The sequence below is a fragment of the Rhinolophus sinicus genome, chromosome 15 (genome assembly GCF_057876585.1).
Source record: "Rhinolophus sinicus isolate RSI-liver-muscle chromosome 15, RSI-T2T, whole genome shotgun sequence".
NCBI lineage: Eukaryota > Metazoa > Chordata > Mammalia > Chiroptera > Rhinolophidae > Rhinolophus > Rhinolophus sinicus.
The window spans coordinates 87843390-87862179 of record NC_142515.1 but is presented as its reverse complement, the minus strand read 5'-3'; the positions used below and the strand labels follow the sequence as shown (position 1 = coordinate 87862179).

Genomic DNA, 18790 nt, shown 5'->3' with positions numbered 1-18790 from the left:
TGTATATTAATTATAACCATAATGTCTTCTATGAGACTATATCATATATCTAACTTTGTTAACATGGGAATTTCATAATGATTAAGCTACCATTTGTTTTAGCTGACTTTTTAGGATACATGAATTATTTATGAAGACTTCATTGTAACTGTAAATATTTTTATGCTCTTCAGTTGAAAGGATTCAATTAAAATTTCATGGAGGAAGAATATCCATATGTAATTCAAACTAGCCATTGTGATTTTCAAGGGAAAGATACTGCTTGAATGAAGCAGTATACAAGTTACCTGTACTGACTAGTGATGCATTTAGGCAACTTTGATTATTCTTTAACCTGCAGTATGAGCTAAAATTGTTTCCCTAAATTTTCCAGTGAGGTAGATCAGGAATGTGTTTCTGCATCTTTTGATATTTAATGCATTCTGTTCTACTGATTTTGAAAAAAAAAAATAGAGAAGCACCTCACCATCATTCAATCTCTTCATTTTTTAAAAAATAATGTTTTTCTTTTTCCTTTTTATAGTTAAAAATAATCAGAATTTCTTTAACCTCTTCTTACATGATTATTCAAATTTTTAATAATACAACTTTACCTTCAATTGACATTTACACTTATTCAGAATTTCCTGTATAACCTTTCAGTTACAGGGCCTCAAAGGAAATCTTATTCTTTAATTTGTAGAAACGTACCTCTGAATTTGCTTTTCAAGTAGATTCAGATCTCCTCTTATTAGAGGAGCTATAGTGCTATTCTGAAATCCTGACCATTCCCAGTTATTATGCGTAATCTATCTTGGAGCAGATGGTGCAAATACGTGAAGTTGGTGGTGGTGGTCTGTGAGTATGAATGGAAGTGAATGAGAAAGGTCACTTAGTGCCCTACAATGTGCCAATCATTGACTCATTATGATTGCTTGAATATATGCCATTAATGATTTCTTTGAATTAAGCATTGCTCTCTGTATGCCTCTTTTCTTTTAAAAGACAAATACTGTATGCTGGGTAAATATTAAGTCATTAATATGAAAATCATTAATGTGAAAGATCAGGCCCATTTCACAAATGTACTAGAACATAGAAAATCAGAAGGTGGAAAAAGCATCTTTGAGGATAACCCTAGCCTACTTCACACTTTGCACAGCTCATAGTCTGGGTACCCCAATGACTCTCTTGCCCTTTAAACTTTTACATTCCTTATATTGTGCCTCTGCATTAAGCTCATTCTTACTTAGCCTTGATTTGGGGTGTGGCTATAGAAATTCTTCTGATCTTTTTACTTTAGGTCTTTCTTCAAGATGGTAGCTGTTTCCCTCAACTCCAGTCCTTCTCTTAGCTCCAAACTGTGCTTGCTTTTTGAGTCATTAGTGAGCATGGAACCTAGTATTGAGCTTTTGCGTGAGACTATCTCTTGATAGCCTTATAAACTTATACAGAATTATAATTTTTAAACTGGTTCTTTAGTAAGGTTTTCTATATGGAAGTTCACTACTTAAAGAAAACTTACTCCAACTGGAATGATTATATTTACTGATATGGGATTCGATAAAATCTTAATAAATTCAAGCTATGTACACTTCTGCTTCTGACTAGAATGGAGTAACAGATTTACTGGATAAAATAGATCCAGTCTTGGGGAGCAGTCTTTCCCAAGACATTGTGCACCAGGCAACAAAAGGACAGTGGTCTTTGGGAGATATGAAATAAATGAGATGTGTCCTATGATTGCCCCGGTTTATTGTCTATAGAACAGGGTTGGAGAATGCAGGCAGAGACCAGAAGTCTCCCTGTGTTGAGATGGGTCTGGGAATGCAGTGAGTCCAAGGCAGCTAGAGTTTGCAGGGCAAAGTTTCAGAGAAGAGAGAGCTGCACAGAGAAATAATTCTGGAGACCTACAGAGAATCCCTATATTTTATTCAGCAGAGCAGCCAACCCAATATTTGGCTGACTACTGATTAGTGTGTGCATGTAAAAAGACTACCCAAGGCTCAGGAAATAACTACTCAAAAGGATAAAAGGGGAAAATCCTTGGAGCTCTCACAGAGCAAGTTATAGTATTCTATTCTTACCAAACAAAGTGGAAAAAACTCATAATTTATTGGACATCAGGTAGAATACTGAAGAGAGTTTTTCCACGGTATTGGGAAAATACTTAGCTCTAGACTAAACACTGCTCTGGTCTTTACCTAACAAAGCTTGAAACAAAGACCAGCAAGGATCCAAGTAACGTAACTGCTTCCCATAACAAAAGAGTATTTATGGGAATATAAACATATCCAACAACTAACAATTTACAACGTAACAAGTATTGCATCTAACATCCAATCAGTATTGCAGCGTTGTTTTAAGAGGCAAAAATACTGGAAACGATGGGATTGTCTATTTTAGGAAAATAGTGACCAAAATATGTTATATCCTTAGCAGAGAATATAATGAAGATATTGGAGAGAATTTGTTAAGCATATATATGTTAATCTAGAGAGTTATTCATAGTATCATAAATGAAAAAAAGCAAGTTTCCCCCCAAAACTCACCAACAAAAAGTATATATTTGTTGATATATTGTTACATATAAGAGATAGAGAAATAAATAGAAAAAAATATGAAAAGATACGTACCAGGCTGTGGTATTTGTTACCCAAGGAAATGGAATTGGAGTGGGGTGTGGAGACTCTCTCTATTTTTTTTTTTTATATAATTGAATTGTTTTACCTATAAAATAAGGAAAAATTATCTTGTAGTTTTCCAAAATTCAAAAAACTTAAGAGGAAAAAATAATGACAAAGGATATATATAGGCATGTTAAAGATTTTTATAATATAAAATAACAGCTTAGAAATATTAATTTAACTGTATGCTATGATTGCAATTATAACAATGAGATACGCATGTGGATAAGGACTGGTAAGAACTTCAGAGTATTTTTTTAATAAGAGTGACAGATATATGTACACTTCCCCCTTTTGTGTATCTGAATGTTTGTAAGCATGATAGTGATAGTTCTAATATGTAAAGTATATAAAATATAGATGAATGCAGAGAAATGTAGATGAGAAAATGTAAAAATGAAAGGCTATGAATAGTTTTTTTTTTTCATTTTCCCCAAACTTTATGTAATGTTATACTGTCTCTATAATAAAAAGAAGCTTAAAACCCAACTGGGCTTTGAGAACCGGAAATATGATTCACAATGAGGAGAAAAATCAACCAAATAAAAATGTCTCAGAAATGAAACAGATGATAGAACTAGTAGACAGAGACATTAAAATAATTATTATAAAAATGGTATTTTATATGCTCAAGATACTAGAAAAAAAATTAACATGTTGTGTGGAGATATGAAGGACATAAAAATACCCAAATCAAATGTCCGGAAATGATATATCCAATGCCTGAGATTAAAAATATACTGGATGGTATTATCAACAGATTATACATTGCATAAGAAAAGATTGATAACCTTGAATACAATACAAGAAACTATGCAAAATAAAATACAAAGAGAACAAAGACTTTACAAACATAAACAGAGTATCAGTGAGCTGTGGGACGACATCAAGTGGCTTAATTTGCAAGTAATTGGAGTTCCTGAAGGAGAAGAGGTAAACCAGGTTGGAGATGGTGTGGCAGAACAAAATCTAGAAAACTATTTGAAGAAATTACGACTGAATATTTCTAAATCTGATGAAAACAATAATCTCTAGATTCAATGATTTCAATAAACCCCAAGTACAAGAAACATGAAGAAAACGGCACTATGTCACATCATCATCGTATTTCTTAAATCCAGTGATAAAGAAACTACCAAAGAAGCCAGGGAGAAAACAACGCATTATGGAAGGACATACAAAGGAGTTATATATGGAGGAGCAAAGATAAGCATGTCGGCAGATTTCTCATTGCAATGCGAGCTACTAGACAGTAGAGCAATGTCTTCAAAGTACTGAAGAAAAACATTTCAAACTTAGAGTTCTTTACCTCGTGAAAATAACTTTGAAAAATGAAGGTGAAATACTTTTTCAGACATAAAAAAGCTGAAAGAATTTATCACTGTTCACCTTACTCTACATGTCCTTTGAGTAGATGGCAAAGGACACTCGCTGAAACTGAATCTACTCAAAGGAATGAGGAGCACGGGAAATGGTAACTACATTGGTAAACAAAGACTTTTTTTCATTGTTTAAATACCTTTCATTGTTTAAAACTTTCCTTCTGCCCTGTGTTATATGTCTCATTTCACAAAGGATTTGGTGTACTAAATTCTCCCTATTTATTGTTACTTTCCATACTCCTATTTAGTTTTTAACTCCTGGGCCATAATTACCTTGTCACTTCTCCTTCCCTATTGTTTTTTCTGTTTGCTGGCATACTCTGTTTGCACTCCTTCCCTCCCTGGAATTAAAAACACACAAACCTACTTTTATAGAAATGAGATTTGGTTAAAATTAGCATCAAATACAACATTGAAGGGGGCATAGAGTAATTAAGAGTGATAAATATATTGGAAATGGTTAGGATTAGGGGCTGAAGTAAAGAGAGAGTACCCGTGTGTTAAAATCAAAGTTATGATTCCTAATCTGTTTTCTAAAAGCATCATCAGTTGCTTTTCTGATTCATTCCTCAGACTCTTACCAATGAGAGACACCACAAATGTCCAGTGAGAAAGATACTCTCATTATATTGTAGGAATGATGCCGCTTGTCTTTTTAGAGTAATAAGGCTACAGTGCATTTCTAGGACCGGAGCATTTTCAAAATGTTATAGTTCAGGAGTCTGCAAAGTGCTGAACTTGGTTTTGCAAATAAAAGTTTTATTAAAAAAAAAAGTTGTATTGAAACACAGCTATGCCCATTCTTTTATGCATTGTCTATGATGGCTTTCATGCTACAACAGCAGAATTGAGTAGGTGCGACCACTAAAGTTACTATGGACCTCTTGCAACCTAAATTATTTACATTCTGACCCCTTAAATAAATGTTTACTGACCCTTAATTAAAATTGATAATAGTGAATATAGCACTTACTATGTATCAAGTTGTTTTAATATATTACGTAAAACTATTAATTCTAACACTCATAAAAGTCCTATTAAATAATGTTTAAAATACCAGTGTAACAGAGGAAGCTGAGAGTGGTTAAGTAATTTGTCATACCGTGTTTCCCCAAAAATAACACCTAGCCGGACTATCAGCTCTAATGCATCTTTTGGAGCAAAAATTAATATGAGACCTGGTATTATATTATATTATATTATATTATATTATATTATATTATATTATACTATATTATGTCTTATATTAAAATAAGACTGGGTCTTATATTAATTTTTGCTCCAAGAGACGCATTAGAGCTGATGATCCAGCTAGGTCTTATTTTCGGGAAAACATGGTAAGTCACAAAGCTAGTAAGTGGTAGGGCCAGGATTTGAACAAAGGTGGCTCGACTCCAAAGTCCGGCTTTTAACAGCTGTCTCATACTGCTGCTCAATTGAAGACATAAAGAAAGTACAGAATTAAAACACAGACAATCCAGCACATGGACGATATGGTGAATTAGTGGTGGACAACCAACCAATTTAGGTGAAAAGCAGGGAATTATTTAAATTATGAGAAAGAAAATAGGATATATTTAATTAATTTTAGATTAATTATTGCAGTTTATTCAGGCTTATCCATGGAAGAATGATTATGTGACTAGCCAGTTTGAGAAAAAAATTAGTTTTATTGACCCTTAGTAAATTAGATCTTTGAACTAGGCCTACAGTTCAGTATAGTAATTTTATAGGCTAGCAGACTCAGGTTTCTTTTTTCAGCTTCTCTCTTTCTGTTTTGTCTCTCTCTTTTTTTAATTCAGTGTCATATCTGTGGAACTGTTCCACCAAGGAATCAAAATCGTTTCCAAAATTTTAGTTTCACAACTTTGAGTTTTCCTTAAACCTGTTTTATATTTTCTGCATCACTGTAGTAGAGAAATCAGTAAGCATTTACTTCAGTAATTGTTTGCAACTAAAACATGTGAAACAAAACAGGCTCAAGAGGTTCTGACAGCTTGCTTATTTTTCTTGAAACTATTTGAGTTTGGATTTTTGACACAGTGGCCTCAAAAAGTTTAAAAATTATAAACATACAATTTGGTAACTGTTTCTCCTTATGGAGATTATATTTGTGACCAGCATTTAGCATGAAATAATATTTAAGAATATGTCACAGTTATGCTTTTATTAAAAGAACATCATGCCACAGCTTTATTCATTTTTGGACTCAAGCCATAATGTTCCTTCTCTTTTAGGGCCGTACTAGATATTTCTTTCCGTATGGGAAGCATGAGTTTTGTGCATCATGAGATGTTAAAGCAATTCCTGTTCATTGAATCCCAATAGGGATATCAGTAATAAAAATGTGTGCATTTTCTTTTACCAGGCACCTGTGGGATATGTGAAGAATTAAAGAGTATCTTGGAGAGAGTGTGTTTTCCTGCAAAGAGATTATAGTATGGTCGGGAGTAACAGAATAAGTATATAAATGACTATAAAACAAATGCAGAGTAAGGTCAGTTTTATGAAAGACACCTTATAAATTTGTGAAAGGTTAAACAACACTACAATTTTGAAATATCTGTTTGAGACAATAATATAAGTTGATACGAAATATAATAAATCTTTGCAACAAACATTGCTGTAGGACTTTAAGAGATATTCTTTTACTAGTTCACCTTGGAAATGCTTTACAAATAGGTGTGAACCTGGGTTTTATATAGGAAGGATTAGATGATAGTGGATACTAAATATTTCTACAACACTTGGATTTTTTCAAACACTTTCATGTATCTAATCTGATTTTATAACAGCTTCATAGAACACATGGTATTGATATTCTCACTTTAAAAGTAATTTGACACAGTGTCAGGTGGGTACTAGACTTACAAGGATGATCACTTTGAAAGGTATATAAATGTTGTACACCTGAAACTAACATAATATGGCATGTGAACTGTAATTGGAAAATAATTTAAAAATTAAAGAAAAGTGCTTTGAGAGTAAAAGGAGTTGAATGGTTTATGTGTACACTGGTAAATGGTGGAGCCACTATTTATACCCAGGTCTTCCTCTAAATTTTGTATTGTACCCACCATTAAAGAGAAAAGTGGAAAAGCACTAAGAGTAGAAAGCACCAAGCTAGACTCAATCTGCCTGGAACTCAGGTAAAGGGGATTGGAAATTAGACTGGGAAGTAGAGAGGTTCTAGATTCTGAAGCTCCTTAAATGCCTGAGAATAGATTGGAGGTAGGAGCAGGGCAAGAGAAGATGAGGAGACTGTTGCAATAATAGAGGCCAGCCATGGTTGTGGCAAGGAGCAGAGTATTAGTAAGGAAGGTGGAGGGAAGCATTTAGGTTCTGGATACATTCTGAAGATAGAGCTGACTGGGTATGCTGATGAATGGAATATGGGGGTGGGGGAGAGAGAGAGAGAGAGAGAGAGAGAGAGAGAGAGAGAGAGAGAGAGAGAGAGAGAGAGAGAGAGAGAGAGAGAGAAATGGCTCCAAAGTTTAAAACTTTAGCTTAATGAGATGGGGAACACTAAGAGATGAGCAGATCAGAGATGATTTTCAGATGTGTGGAGTTGAGATGCCAATTAGATATCCAAATGGTTATATCAAATTAGCAGTTGGACATGTGAGTTTAGAGTTCCAAGGACAGTCTAGGTTGGAGATAGGAATTTAGAAGCCATCAGAATGCAGATGAACTTCTAATGGTGAATTAGGGTGATATACCCAGGGCAACGACTGTAGATAAAGAAGAGGCCTAAGAACTTAACTTCTGGGATACTTCAGCATTTTGAGTTCTTGACGACGAGGAGGAGCCAGTAAGGAGCTTGATATTCATGGAGTTGCTTTAGAATAAGCTGAAACGAGGCTGCTGAGTGTGGGAAAAGCTGTAAGGGCATGTTGAAACGGAACTTAAAAGCAACTTAGATTTTTTTTTTCTAGACCATGCTATGGGACTAATGGTATGTTAGGTAAGAAAAGTCCATCATAAAACACTGTAGTGATTAAACATTATTACTTGTTGGATAAAGCAATGTTTATTTAGTTGTCCTGATAATAGAATGAGAAGAAAGTAGTAGAGTCATTACCCTCATTTCTAACTTTAAGAAACAAAGACCTGAGAAGTTGATTGAGTTACTTGTGATTTTACAAGTAGTGGTAGCACGATTTTTTGTTGTTGTTATAAATGTCAAGTTAATTTTCAATACCTGCTGCAGTCCCTCTTGGCAAAGAGCTTGCTAAATTTCTAGAGTGATATATTTTATAAGCAGGAACAAATTAAGGATCAGAACAAAGTAGAGAAAAGCAATTGATGCTAAGAAAACTGACAAGAACATTTAGATCACAAACAGTGAGATGCTCTATAAGGACATGAGGAATCATGGTGTGGGTAAAACAAAACAAAACAAAAAACCACTAAACTGAGAACCAGGAAATTTGGATACCAATCCTGGCTGTTTAACTTTCTGAAAGCATTTGAAACCTATTTCTCAGGGATTAGTATGTTGTTGAGAAATAAGTATCATATAGGAAAAGATTTGTAAGCAGATTAAATAGTCTGAGAAGACACGTATATCAAGCAGTAATTTCTGGGGAACACACTGGGCTTGCAGGGGCAACAAAAGGAGACTTGTACTTTCTTCTTTAGTATCGTTTGATTGGTTTCTGATGAACAAGTGTTACTTTCTTTATTTTCATCCCAAAATAAAAGTGAATAAAAACTGTAAGACAAAATTTATGTAAGCAATTTCTGGAAACATTGATCGAAAGATGTAGCTCATATCCACTTGATCTTTAAGTCTGTTTCTCCTATAAAATTAGGGACTTTGATCAGAGTCCCTGAAACCAATTCCAACTCGAGCATCTTGTGATCCTATGGAGAACCACAAATTTCAAGGTATGGGGCACTTCCCTTACTATTATATAATATGAAAGTGAATCTTTGAACCTATTGTGTTCCAGAAAATCAGGTTAACTGAAATGCCCCGGTACACTGAAATGCTGAAATTGTAATTTGGATCAGTACCTACCATAAGTTATTGAGTACAATAATACATTATTTCAGATAACCGTACCAAACACTTGAAATAGTTACTGATATTATCACCCATCATCCAATTTTACATAGAAGGACATTGGGGATTATCAAGATTTACTCACATACCCACGATCACACAGCTGCTAAGTGATGAAACCCAAGGCTGAGTCCTAAGCCTGAAATCTTAATCACTAAATACATCTGATCTCTCAGTCTTTTGCCATGTACACCTTCCTTGATGTGACGGAAGTAATGATTTAGTTTTCAAAGTGGGAAAATCAGAGTTTGCTTGATTTTTGTCAAGTGCCTCATTTCTGAACCCCCTTTCCTTTCAAGTTAATTTTTCAACATAGCTAAGTTAACGGCTTACATCTTCTTCCTGCGCCTCACGTGACATTACTTTACCCTCTTATTCTTCTATCATAAAATGCATTGACCAAATTTTAATGTTTCTGAAGCACAAATGTCTTACAATTTATGGGTCTGTTTAATGTAACAGTATTTCTTTTTTTTTTTTTTTTTGTTCTATAGAAAAACTAAAGTCAAAGATGTTCTTAACAATGATATTGTTTCTGAATCCAGAAAGTAGGGCAACAGACTTTCTGTTGGTTGCACTGTTGCTGCCGTTAACGGTCTCGGGATCCATACATTTAGTTTCCTGACTATCTTTCTGGTTCTAACATACTGTCTTATTTAGACCTTCAGCTTGATTCTCTGACTTCCATCTCTCCCTTAATTGTCAGCCACAGAGCCTCCTAGATCTGACCCACTCCTTTGTTCCTTCCTAATTCTGATTCCAAAACTCAAATTGCTTTGGCTGCTCTTCTGGTTTTCTACTCAGTTTCTATGACCCATGTGAATAGCTCTCAACCCTGTCAGAGTATCAGAATCACCTAGAGAAAAAAAAATAAATTTTAGATTCTACAGTACAGATCAGAAGTGCAAAACCAGTTGCTTGAATTGGGACCTGGAAATTTATATTGAAAATAGTGCTTTCATGCATAGCCAGACTGGGAATCCCTACCCATGTGATATCTTTACCTGAAGCAGGTGCCCATGTAGGTTTTCTCCCATGTAGGTTCAGTGGTCTGGTTTCTTCACCAGCTATTAGGAGTTAAGGAATTAGACATCATTCTGTGATGGCATCTTGATTAGAAACTTTCTTATTGAGAATTTTAATAAGAAGTCATTCTAATCTCCAAAAAACGTATCTGTTTATACTTATCTAAACACATCATATAGTAAGTTACATTTAGAATAATATCCCCCGTAGAAGTGCTCATTTTATGAATAACAACAACAAAAAAGTTTTGGGTTCAGTTCTTTTCACATTCTTTTTCTCTTTTTTAATCAAATATAAAACACTCTATGCATTGGAGCTTCAAGCAAATGTGTATATATATATATATATATATATATATATATATATATATACACACAAAACCATATATATATATGGTTAATCATCATCAAAGCACATGACTGAAGTAATCAATGTTTATTCCAAACAGTTTTGGAAATAAGAGATTTCAGCCGATTTCCCAGTGGACACTTTTTGTGTTTGAATAACAAGTCTATATCATTGATTTTTTTTTAAATCCTCTTTAGTACTTGAGTTTGTTACAATGAAAATATTCAATGAGAATAAAGTTATTTATGTTAATTATCTTAGTGAATATTTAATAAATGTCTACTAAATGCTAAGAATCTTATTAGGTACTAGAGAGAATCACGGTTTATGTCCTCCTGTTGCTGACTAGTATCTATTTTTATTATGTGAAAAAGAGTGTTTTCAGAGTCAAGTGTTCTTGATTGGCACCTCATGTTATTTTCCTCTCTGAGACAGCACACACAGATTACTTTTTGAACTATGGCTTAATTACAAAGAACTGCTTAAAGCAAATAAAATGATATATAATTCATTCAGGGCAAAGCTGATCCTGCTTAGGTATGAAAGTCAACTTAAAAATATGTTAATACTGTGTTCCAAAACAGAATCCCCTGTTCCTGAGCTTTTCCTCCTGCATCTTACCCTTAATTTGCAGTTGTGCAAAATAACAGCTGTCTCATCGTCGCCATTTAAACTGAGGTCCTATGTAAAACACTTATATTGTAGTTTATAATTATTTGCAGCATACACTGGGGAAGTTCCAAAACCGTAAGAAGTCAATGCAGTAAAAACTCCATAATCCTTTCATTTTTCACCTTCTTTAGTTCCATATAGCACCAACACAAAATGATGTTTAAACTCTTTTCAGGAATGTTTATTTATTTATTTTTAACATATGCATTACCTTCATTGGATTTTCTGTTTAGCTTTCACCTTTTACCATGTGTAAAATGTTCATAGGGTTTGTTTTTCCTTTGCGACCCCAGATAACAACAGGCTCTGCTAAAAATTGTTATACTTATGAAGATTTGGAGAAGTCTTGAGCTTACTTATATTATTTTTCCTAGATTTTCTTTCTAAATACACATTTATAATTTTTGGAGCCTATGAAATGCACTTTGTACTGCTGTTGAAACCTGCAGAGTACTTTGAATTCAGGAAAGGTTATCTGAAGGCTTGATGTTCAAATCTGTTCGGTGTTACCTGAAAGACAGACGGGGGCAATCCTGCATTGAGACAGACGGATGCACCGAGATAACAAGCATGGATAACGACAATGTCCTAGTGCAGAATGTGAACGGTCTGAGATTCTTGTAGACCATTCTTGCAGGCTCCTTGCCGGGTTAGCCTGCCTCAATTTCACAGATGCTGTCAGAAGCTTTTGTTTCAGAGACAAAGACCTTTTTTACGCGTAGCACAACAAACTATGAACGTCAGGTTTCTGTTGATCTCAGCAGCAATTGTAATCTATGTATAGAAAACTTTACTGTAAATACCTACCCAAATTAGTATTGTATTTGGGAACTTGCCAAAATGAATGAAGGTACATTTCAGTTTATGACTAGAGTAGAAATATATTAAATGCCATTCAAAATCCCTTTAAAAAGATGGATATCTGAGATGCAAATACAGGATCGCCTTAAGTACAATACACAAACAACTAAACCAATTATAATTTACCATTGAAACTTTCAAGCATTGAGAAATTGGCCTTGTTTCATGTTTGGTGAAAGGCAGAAACTGTCAGAGTGGTTTTACTACTTTCATCTGTAGTCAGAGGCCTTGGCCATACAGAGCTGGAAGGGATCAGCAAATATTTGTTGGGATGATTTTCTCCCCTTTGGGGAGCCCCAAGTTCTTGGAACCCTGAGGCAGGACAGAAGGACTCCCCTGCGGATGAAGATCTTCACTTCTACTAATTTCTAATCAGAGCCATTATATTTATCATATCTTGGCTTCTGTTACTTAGAAAATAAACTCAAAAGGTCACTAATATAATATTTTATATCTTAATAGGAGTTTGGGTAGATGTATTTATTAAAACTAAGTGAATATGCACTTAAGATTTGTGTGTTTTATTATACTTGCATTTTATGTATAAAAAAACTAAACAATTACAGAACTCAATTGTATCATGCTGAAGTATTTATGGGGAGATGTGCTGATGTCTGTGATTTACTTGGAAATGGACCAAAAATAAGGTGGAGGGATACACAATGAAGCAAAGATAGTAACATGTTAATGCTGGAATGTAGGTGAAGGGTATATCGGTGCTTACTGTATGATTCTTTCAACTTTACTATGTTTGAAAATTTTCTTAATGAATTATTTGAGAGAAAACTCACCAATATAGTGCACCCCTCTCATTTTCATTAACAAGGAAAGTGAGGTTCAGGGAGAGTAAGATTATGTCATTGGCAGAGCAAGAACTAGAACCAAAAAATGTTCGAAGAACTGGTCCTGCTTCTTGACTTTACATTCAAATTTGAGCATTTACTCCAAGATTCCTTTATATAGATCTTAGAAAAATTATGAATATTATCTAAGATGAAAAAAAGGCATTATATAGGATTATTGAAACTCCTACTTCCAGGAAAATATTCTTTTTCCCTTCTTTTTTGTTTATTTTTCATTCTGGTAGCACTGAGGATATTTTTATGCTTCTTGTAGTTTAATGCATTAGAAATGATTGTGAATGATATATTTCATAAGTATTTTTGAGCCAAGTTTCCATTCTGTTTTCCATTTACATATAAATAAATACATATGGTATTTCTTGATCAATATATTCCTTTGAAAATATATAAGCAAAGGCAAAACTTTTTAAGAAAAGGTCCATGAACTTTACATACAATTTTCTGAAGTCTTTTCTGGGAGAAAAAAAAAAGTCTTCTGCTATTTCGTATAAGTCAAAATATGAAGTCTACCTAAAAATGACTTCTTTACTTTTATACTCTTCTATAACATTTAGAGGGTATGAATTTCTGGAGTCAAGACTGCCTTAGGATTAAATTCTGGTTGTGATATTTCTAAGTGTGAAACTTGGGGAAGTTACTCAAATTCTCTGAGCCTTTTTTCTGAGGTATAAAATGGCAATAATAGTATCCTATAGGTACAGTATTTAATAAAATCAGTTATTACAACTTTTGTTAGTGGTAACCTTAGAGTTTGCTAGTGAATGACTTATATATAATATTTTATATGTATATTTTGTTTCATTTACTTTACTTTTTATAGCTGACATTCATTTTTACAAGGGACTATGCTTCTGGATAATTATAGGATATACATCTTCACTTGTCCTGTCAATAAAGCATGCACACTGTGATTCTTATAGTCGTTTGCTCAAAAGCATGAATCATCTATAAAGTCCATTTTAGTTAAAATTGGATTTATTTATTGCCTAAATCTGTTGTCCTTTGACTGTTTTGCTTTCTCAGATTTTAGTCTTGATTACTATTTTCAGCTTCCTCCCTAGAATTCCAAAATGTAAGAATTGTAGTAGGATTGCAGACTTGTACAACTCAAGAGTGAGCAATGTAGAATTCTGAAAGAGTGACAAATTCAAATTTTGGCCATTACTGTGACTTTAAATAATTGCAATTTAAAGATGCTATTTTCTCATATTAAGATATTGGTGTTAATTGCAGGCACAAGTACAGACTAATGAAAATGTTAGTTGCAAAGTTATTGGATAAATATATTTTATCCACCCCAACATCCATATACATTTAAGACAATAGTATATCATTTGAAAGAGAATAAAATGTTAAGGTTATATTTACTATACTTCAGTAGTTGTATAATACTTTCTGTTCTATCATTTAAAATCTTTTTAAAAATAATGTGATATTGAAAGATGATGAAATGAGCTTATGGTTCAGAATCATCCATTTGGATGGCTGGGAGGAAGCTTTGAGGTCATCTGGAATTCTAGACTCTTGGTTTTTAATCCTTGTTTCGTGGAATTAAAAAAAAATACTAATGTTTAGTCATATTCCAGATGTATTAAATTAGAATCTCTGTGAATGGGACCTGAATAATGCTAGTTTTCAGAACCGTCCATGATGTCAGTGTCAGAATCATCCACCTGTTTGTTTGTTTTGTTTGTTTGTTTGTTTGCCAACATTTAGCAACAGAGAACTGCTCTAGATCTTGGTAAAGTCATACAGCTATTTAGCTTCAGAACTGAAATAGCATCATGGTTTTCTCTTAAACCAGTGGTTTTTCCGGTCTCCCACACTGCTTTTCTTTGGTTAGTCCAGACAGTGTATTTTTTTTTTTTTAATTTTAATGATTTTATGTTGTTGCAAAAGCCCTTGTGGTAAACAGATCATGTGTAGTAAGGTCTTATTTTGGTAGCTGAGCCTCAGGAATATCATCCATTTGTATTTCCTAAAACACTGGGGAGTGACTGAAGATATTGGCACAACCCCTGTATCCCTGAATTTGACTGGTTGAGCTGCTCCATAAGTAGAGTTTTCTATGGCCAGGAGAAAGTATAGTGGCACTTCTAGTTGGTTACTCTAAGTTTTATGTGCTACGTACTAATTAAATTATATTCTACTTTTTTTCAGTAATAATGGAATATATGTATATTAGATGAGTTTTAGTTATGGGACATATATTGTTTATTTTTAAGATGGTAGAATAAACAAATATATTCTATAATTAAAGCTCATTTAAAATAATTATTTTATGATATTAATTCTCATGATTTCGTTCTTATTTCCAAACAACAATATAATTCACATACTCTCTACCATTAATTGGCTTTCTGTGTGTTCCATAATTTTTAAAATTATGGAGTTATAATATTATGCCAAGCTAATTTCCAAATGAATGGCAATATGGAAAAATGTGTTTATAACCCTTTTATGATATATTCTTTGGATAAATACAGTTTATTCTAGGTTCTCATCACCGTTTTTCGCTGTGGTAGGATAATGTTATAGTCTCAAATGGCATGTGGCCAAACATGGATGCAGTGTTGGTGCCTCTTGAAGGCCTTGTTTAAAACACTCACTCTGGGATACTACTGTGCTTCTTTACTTCCAGACTGACCACTGCTCTAAGCAGTGTTGGGGCAATGCCTGGGCTGCCCGAGCCCTTGAAGTTCAAGAAGAAGCACCTGGACTTCTCATGATGGGAGGTCAGAGTCAATGTAAGTGACTTCCTAATTTGGGGGGCTAAATCCCTTCAGTGATTTACATCTGTATGAAGTCAGCCGTATAAATGATTGTTTCCAGTGTGTGTTTTATGTCATCATCATACCCCAAAATAATGCCATTGACCTAAAATAAAACTTGAGAAGTATTTCTCAAGTAATAAATCCCGTTTCCTTAGGATTATCTGTACATAGTTTCAATCCTGTGAAAACATTATTTTGAGGAAATTGGAGTTGCTTTGAAACTTTGCGTCAATTATAATTTAGAGGAAACTTAGAAACATTCTCGGACATAAAATATTCTTGGACATTAAAGCTGAGCACAAATGGACTCATAAATGCATACATAAGTGGACAAGACTGCAAAATTTACGTCTTTGAGACTTGTTTTAATTTTGATATGTTTGAGCATTGTTGGTGATCATTGTTGCTCAGTACAGATTTATTTGTTTTCGGTGATGTTACTTCATAAATTCCCAACCATGTAGGAATTCCCAAAGATAACTCAGTAAACCGTGTCAGAAAATACTTGGTATGTGTACAAATGGATAATAGAAATAGTGGAAATAATGTCCATTTGTGATAAATTACAGGAGACTAAGGCTGGACTTTTTCTTTAGGCCAGAATAATGAAGTTATAATATGATGCTTGTATTAAGATGGAATTTTCATTATGAACAGAAATAAGAGGAGAAAATAATGAAAGAATAGAAAATATTAGAATACTGTGAAGTTTTATTCTCATCAAGCCTTGAGGATCTAAATCTCTTTTTGAATAGTTTTTCATACAGTTTATAAGTTATAAGGTAATGATGTTTAAAGATCATGAGAAGATAATTTCTCTTGTACAGTTGAATTCTAGAACTCTTGTGTAAAATTAGCATACTTCACTATATAGAAGAGAAAACAAAGTTCTACAGTAAGTAAAGATTCAAATTGGTTTCTGTTTTTCTACCTAATGGCTTCGATCTAACTCTGGTAAACATATCTTAACTGATAACATACAAATTGATGTTTCGTGCATCGCACTTTCCTTAATTGAAATCATCCTATAAAGTATTAAAATAATGAGTACTGGAAAGAACATGGTACATAGAGCAAAAAGCCCCGGGTATATTTTAAGTACTCATTCCCCGGTTTACTAGAGTGTCATTTAAGTTCTCTGAGCATCAGATCTGGTTACCTGTGCTCTCTATCCTCCTAAGTTGTTGTGAAGACCAAATAAGATTATATACGTGAAAGTATTAGGTTGGTGCAAAAGTAATTGCAGTTTTTGCAATTGTTTTTGACCTCTTAAACCGCAATTACTTTTGCACCAATCTAATACTTTAACTATAACAAGCTGTAGAAAATTTGTTAATTTTTTGCATGTAACTCAGGGACAAGACATTTAAAATAATCTAAATATTTTATCCAGCGACTTTAAAGAAGGTTGTCTCCTTTATATAACTTTCATTTTTTAAAAAAGAGCAAGAAACAAAGTAATTATTATATAGTGAGCTGAAATACGTGGCATAACAACATCAAAATACTTACGAATGGCAGCTTTAGTTCCCATGGCATATCTTGGAATCAGACTGTCTTGATTAGCCCCCCTTCCTGTCTCTCCTCTGCCCGTTCTGTAATTTCTCCCACTTCTGCCTCTCCCTTTGTCCATTCTATCCCCTCACCTACTTTCCAAGGTTGGTAGGACTTTCTCGGCTGTTTCCTGACCTTAAGTTTTATACCCTGTGGACCCTTTTCTTTATTGGTGTTATATCACTTAGACATCCTGGCAGGTTTTGTATGAAGTTTTTTGACATCTTTCCCTTGATGTTTTGTAGTTAGACAGGGTGACGCTCTAAGCTGCTGGACCAGAAAAAGGAGAGCAGGCTTTGGTCTCCAGTGAGTAATAAAACCCGAGGTAGTGTTGACAGGTGTGTATAGCTGCACTTCAGCTGAGACTGTTTCTTGGTTTGAAACTCGTTAGCTATATCTGTCATTACCATTTACAGTTAAAAAAAAAATTTAAAGCCACAACACATGTTTAGAACGAAAACTAGAAAAGAGCAGAAACAGAAAGGTAATGCATGAAATGGAAAGTAAGCAGAGTTGAGAAGAAATATATAGAAACCTGAATGGCATTAAGACGGCAGGAAAGGTGAATTTGTTGGAGATGAGAGGAAAGCTGTTGGAGGAGTGAGAAAGGCAGAGACCTCATTTTACCAGGGTTGCTCTGGATGTCAAGACTGATTTCAGAAAAGCTGACTGTGACTCTGGAACCCAGGGGAACAGTGCACACCAATCGACCTCTGCCAAGAATACTGGAAAGGGAGAAAAAGGCCCAAAATGAATGGGTAACAGGAGGCAAGGAACTCATTTATCTTGGCACTCACAGTTTAACTATTATAAACTTAAGAGGAGTATCTGTTTTAAAAATAAACTTATTAGCATCAAATACTTGCTATGATTCTTTGTGATTGGTTGTTTTTAAAATCTGTAGTTGAAAGTGGTTAAGAAAGCTCAGTCTTTGCATGAACATTGTTTACCATTCTGTAATTATAACACAGAAAATTGGGATTGGTTTTTCTCCATTATTCCCTTTCCTTCATTTCCTTATTACAATTATTCTTTCCTTTCCCTGCCTTTCTTTCTGTGTCTCTTTTCTTCTTCCTTTCTTTCCTTGTTTTTAATTCTCTGGCCCCAAGATTTTAGGATTATTTCTTCAGACTTCAAAGCTCTAACTTGACAATGGGACATCTCAGAATGATTCTCTTTAGATGTATCAATTATAAGTAAAATCAATCCAAGAGAGATTCATGTGCCACCTGGAATTTTCAAATTTTCCCTGTTGCCTAAAAAGGCTGATATCGATAAAGGCATAAAAGTTAAAAGCCAGAGCATTACTTTAATAATTTGGGCTATTTTGTTAGCATTGTCTTATGATTTTCAAAATGTACAGATGTGTAAAAATTGGAAATTGTGGAATGTGATCTTTAGACAGAGCTGACTCTTTTCTGAGGGTCAGGAGCTGATAGCCAGCAGAAGATTGAAGATGGTCAGCCTCTGGTCACTGGAGATTCCTTCCTTTGCCTGGTCTGCCACATTTGAGTAATTCCTGAGCTGCTGTAATGTACCTTTTTCTCTCAGGGATATCAGAAACTAGCTTGTTCTT

General features: G+C 34.1%; 1 protein-coding gene across 4 annotated transcripts in view; it reads left to right on the top strand.

Moving 5' to 3' along the window:
• TLL1 (tolloid like 1) overlaps positions 1-18790 on the top strand; it is a 169657-nt gene that overhangs the window by 15213 nt on the left and 135654 nt on the right. The window contains exon 2 of one of the 4 annotated variants that reach the window (XM_088792451.1): positions 15528-15633. The exons of the other annotated variants lie outside the window; for them this stretch is intronic. Coding sequence (XP_088648577.1) covers positions 15612-15633 — 22 coding nt within the window. The 5' untranslated portion in view covers positions 15528-15611. The remainder of the gene's footprint in view (positions 1-15527; positions 15634-18790) is intronic. 4 annotated transcript variants of the gene reach the window in all.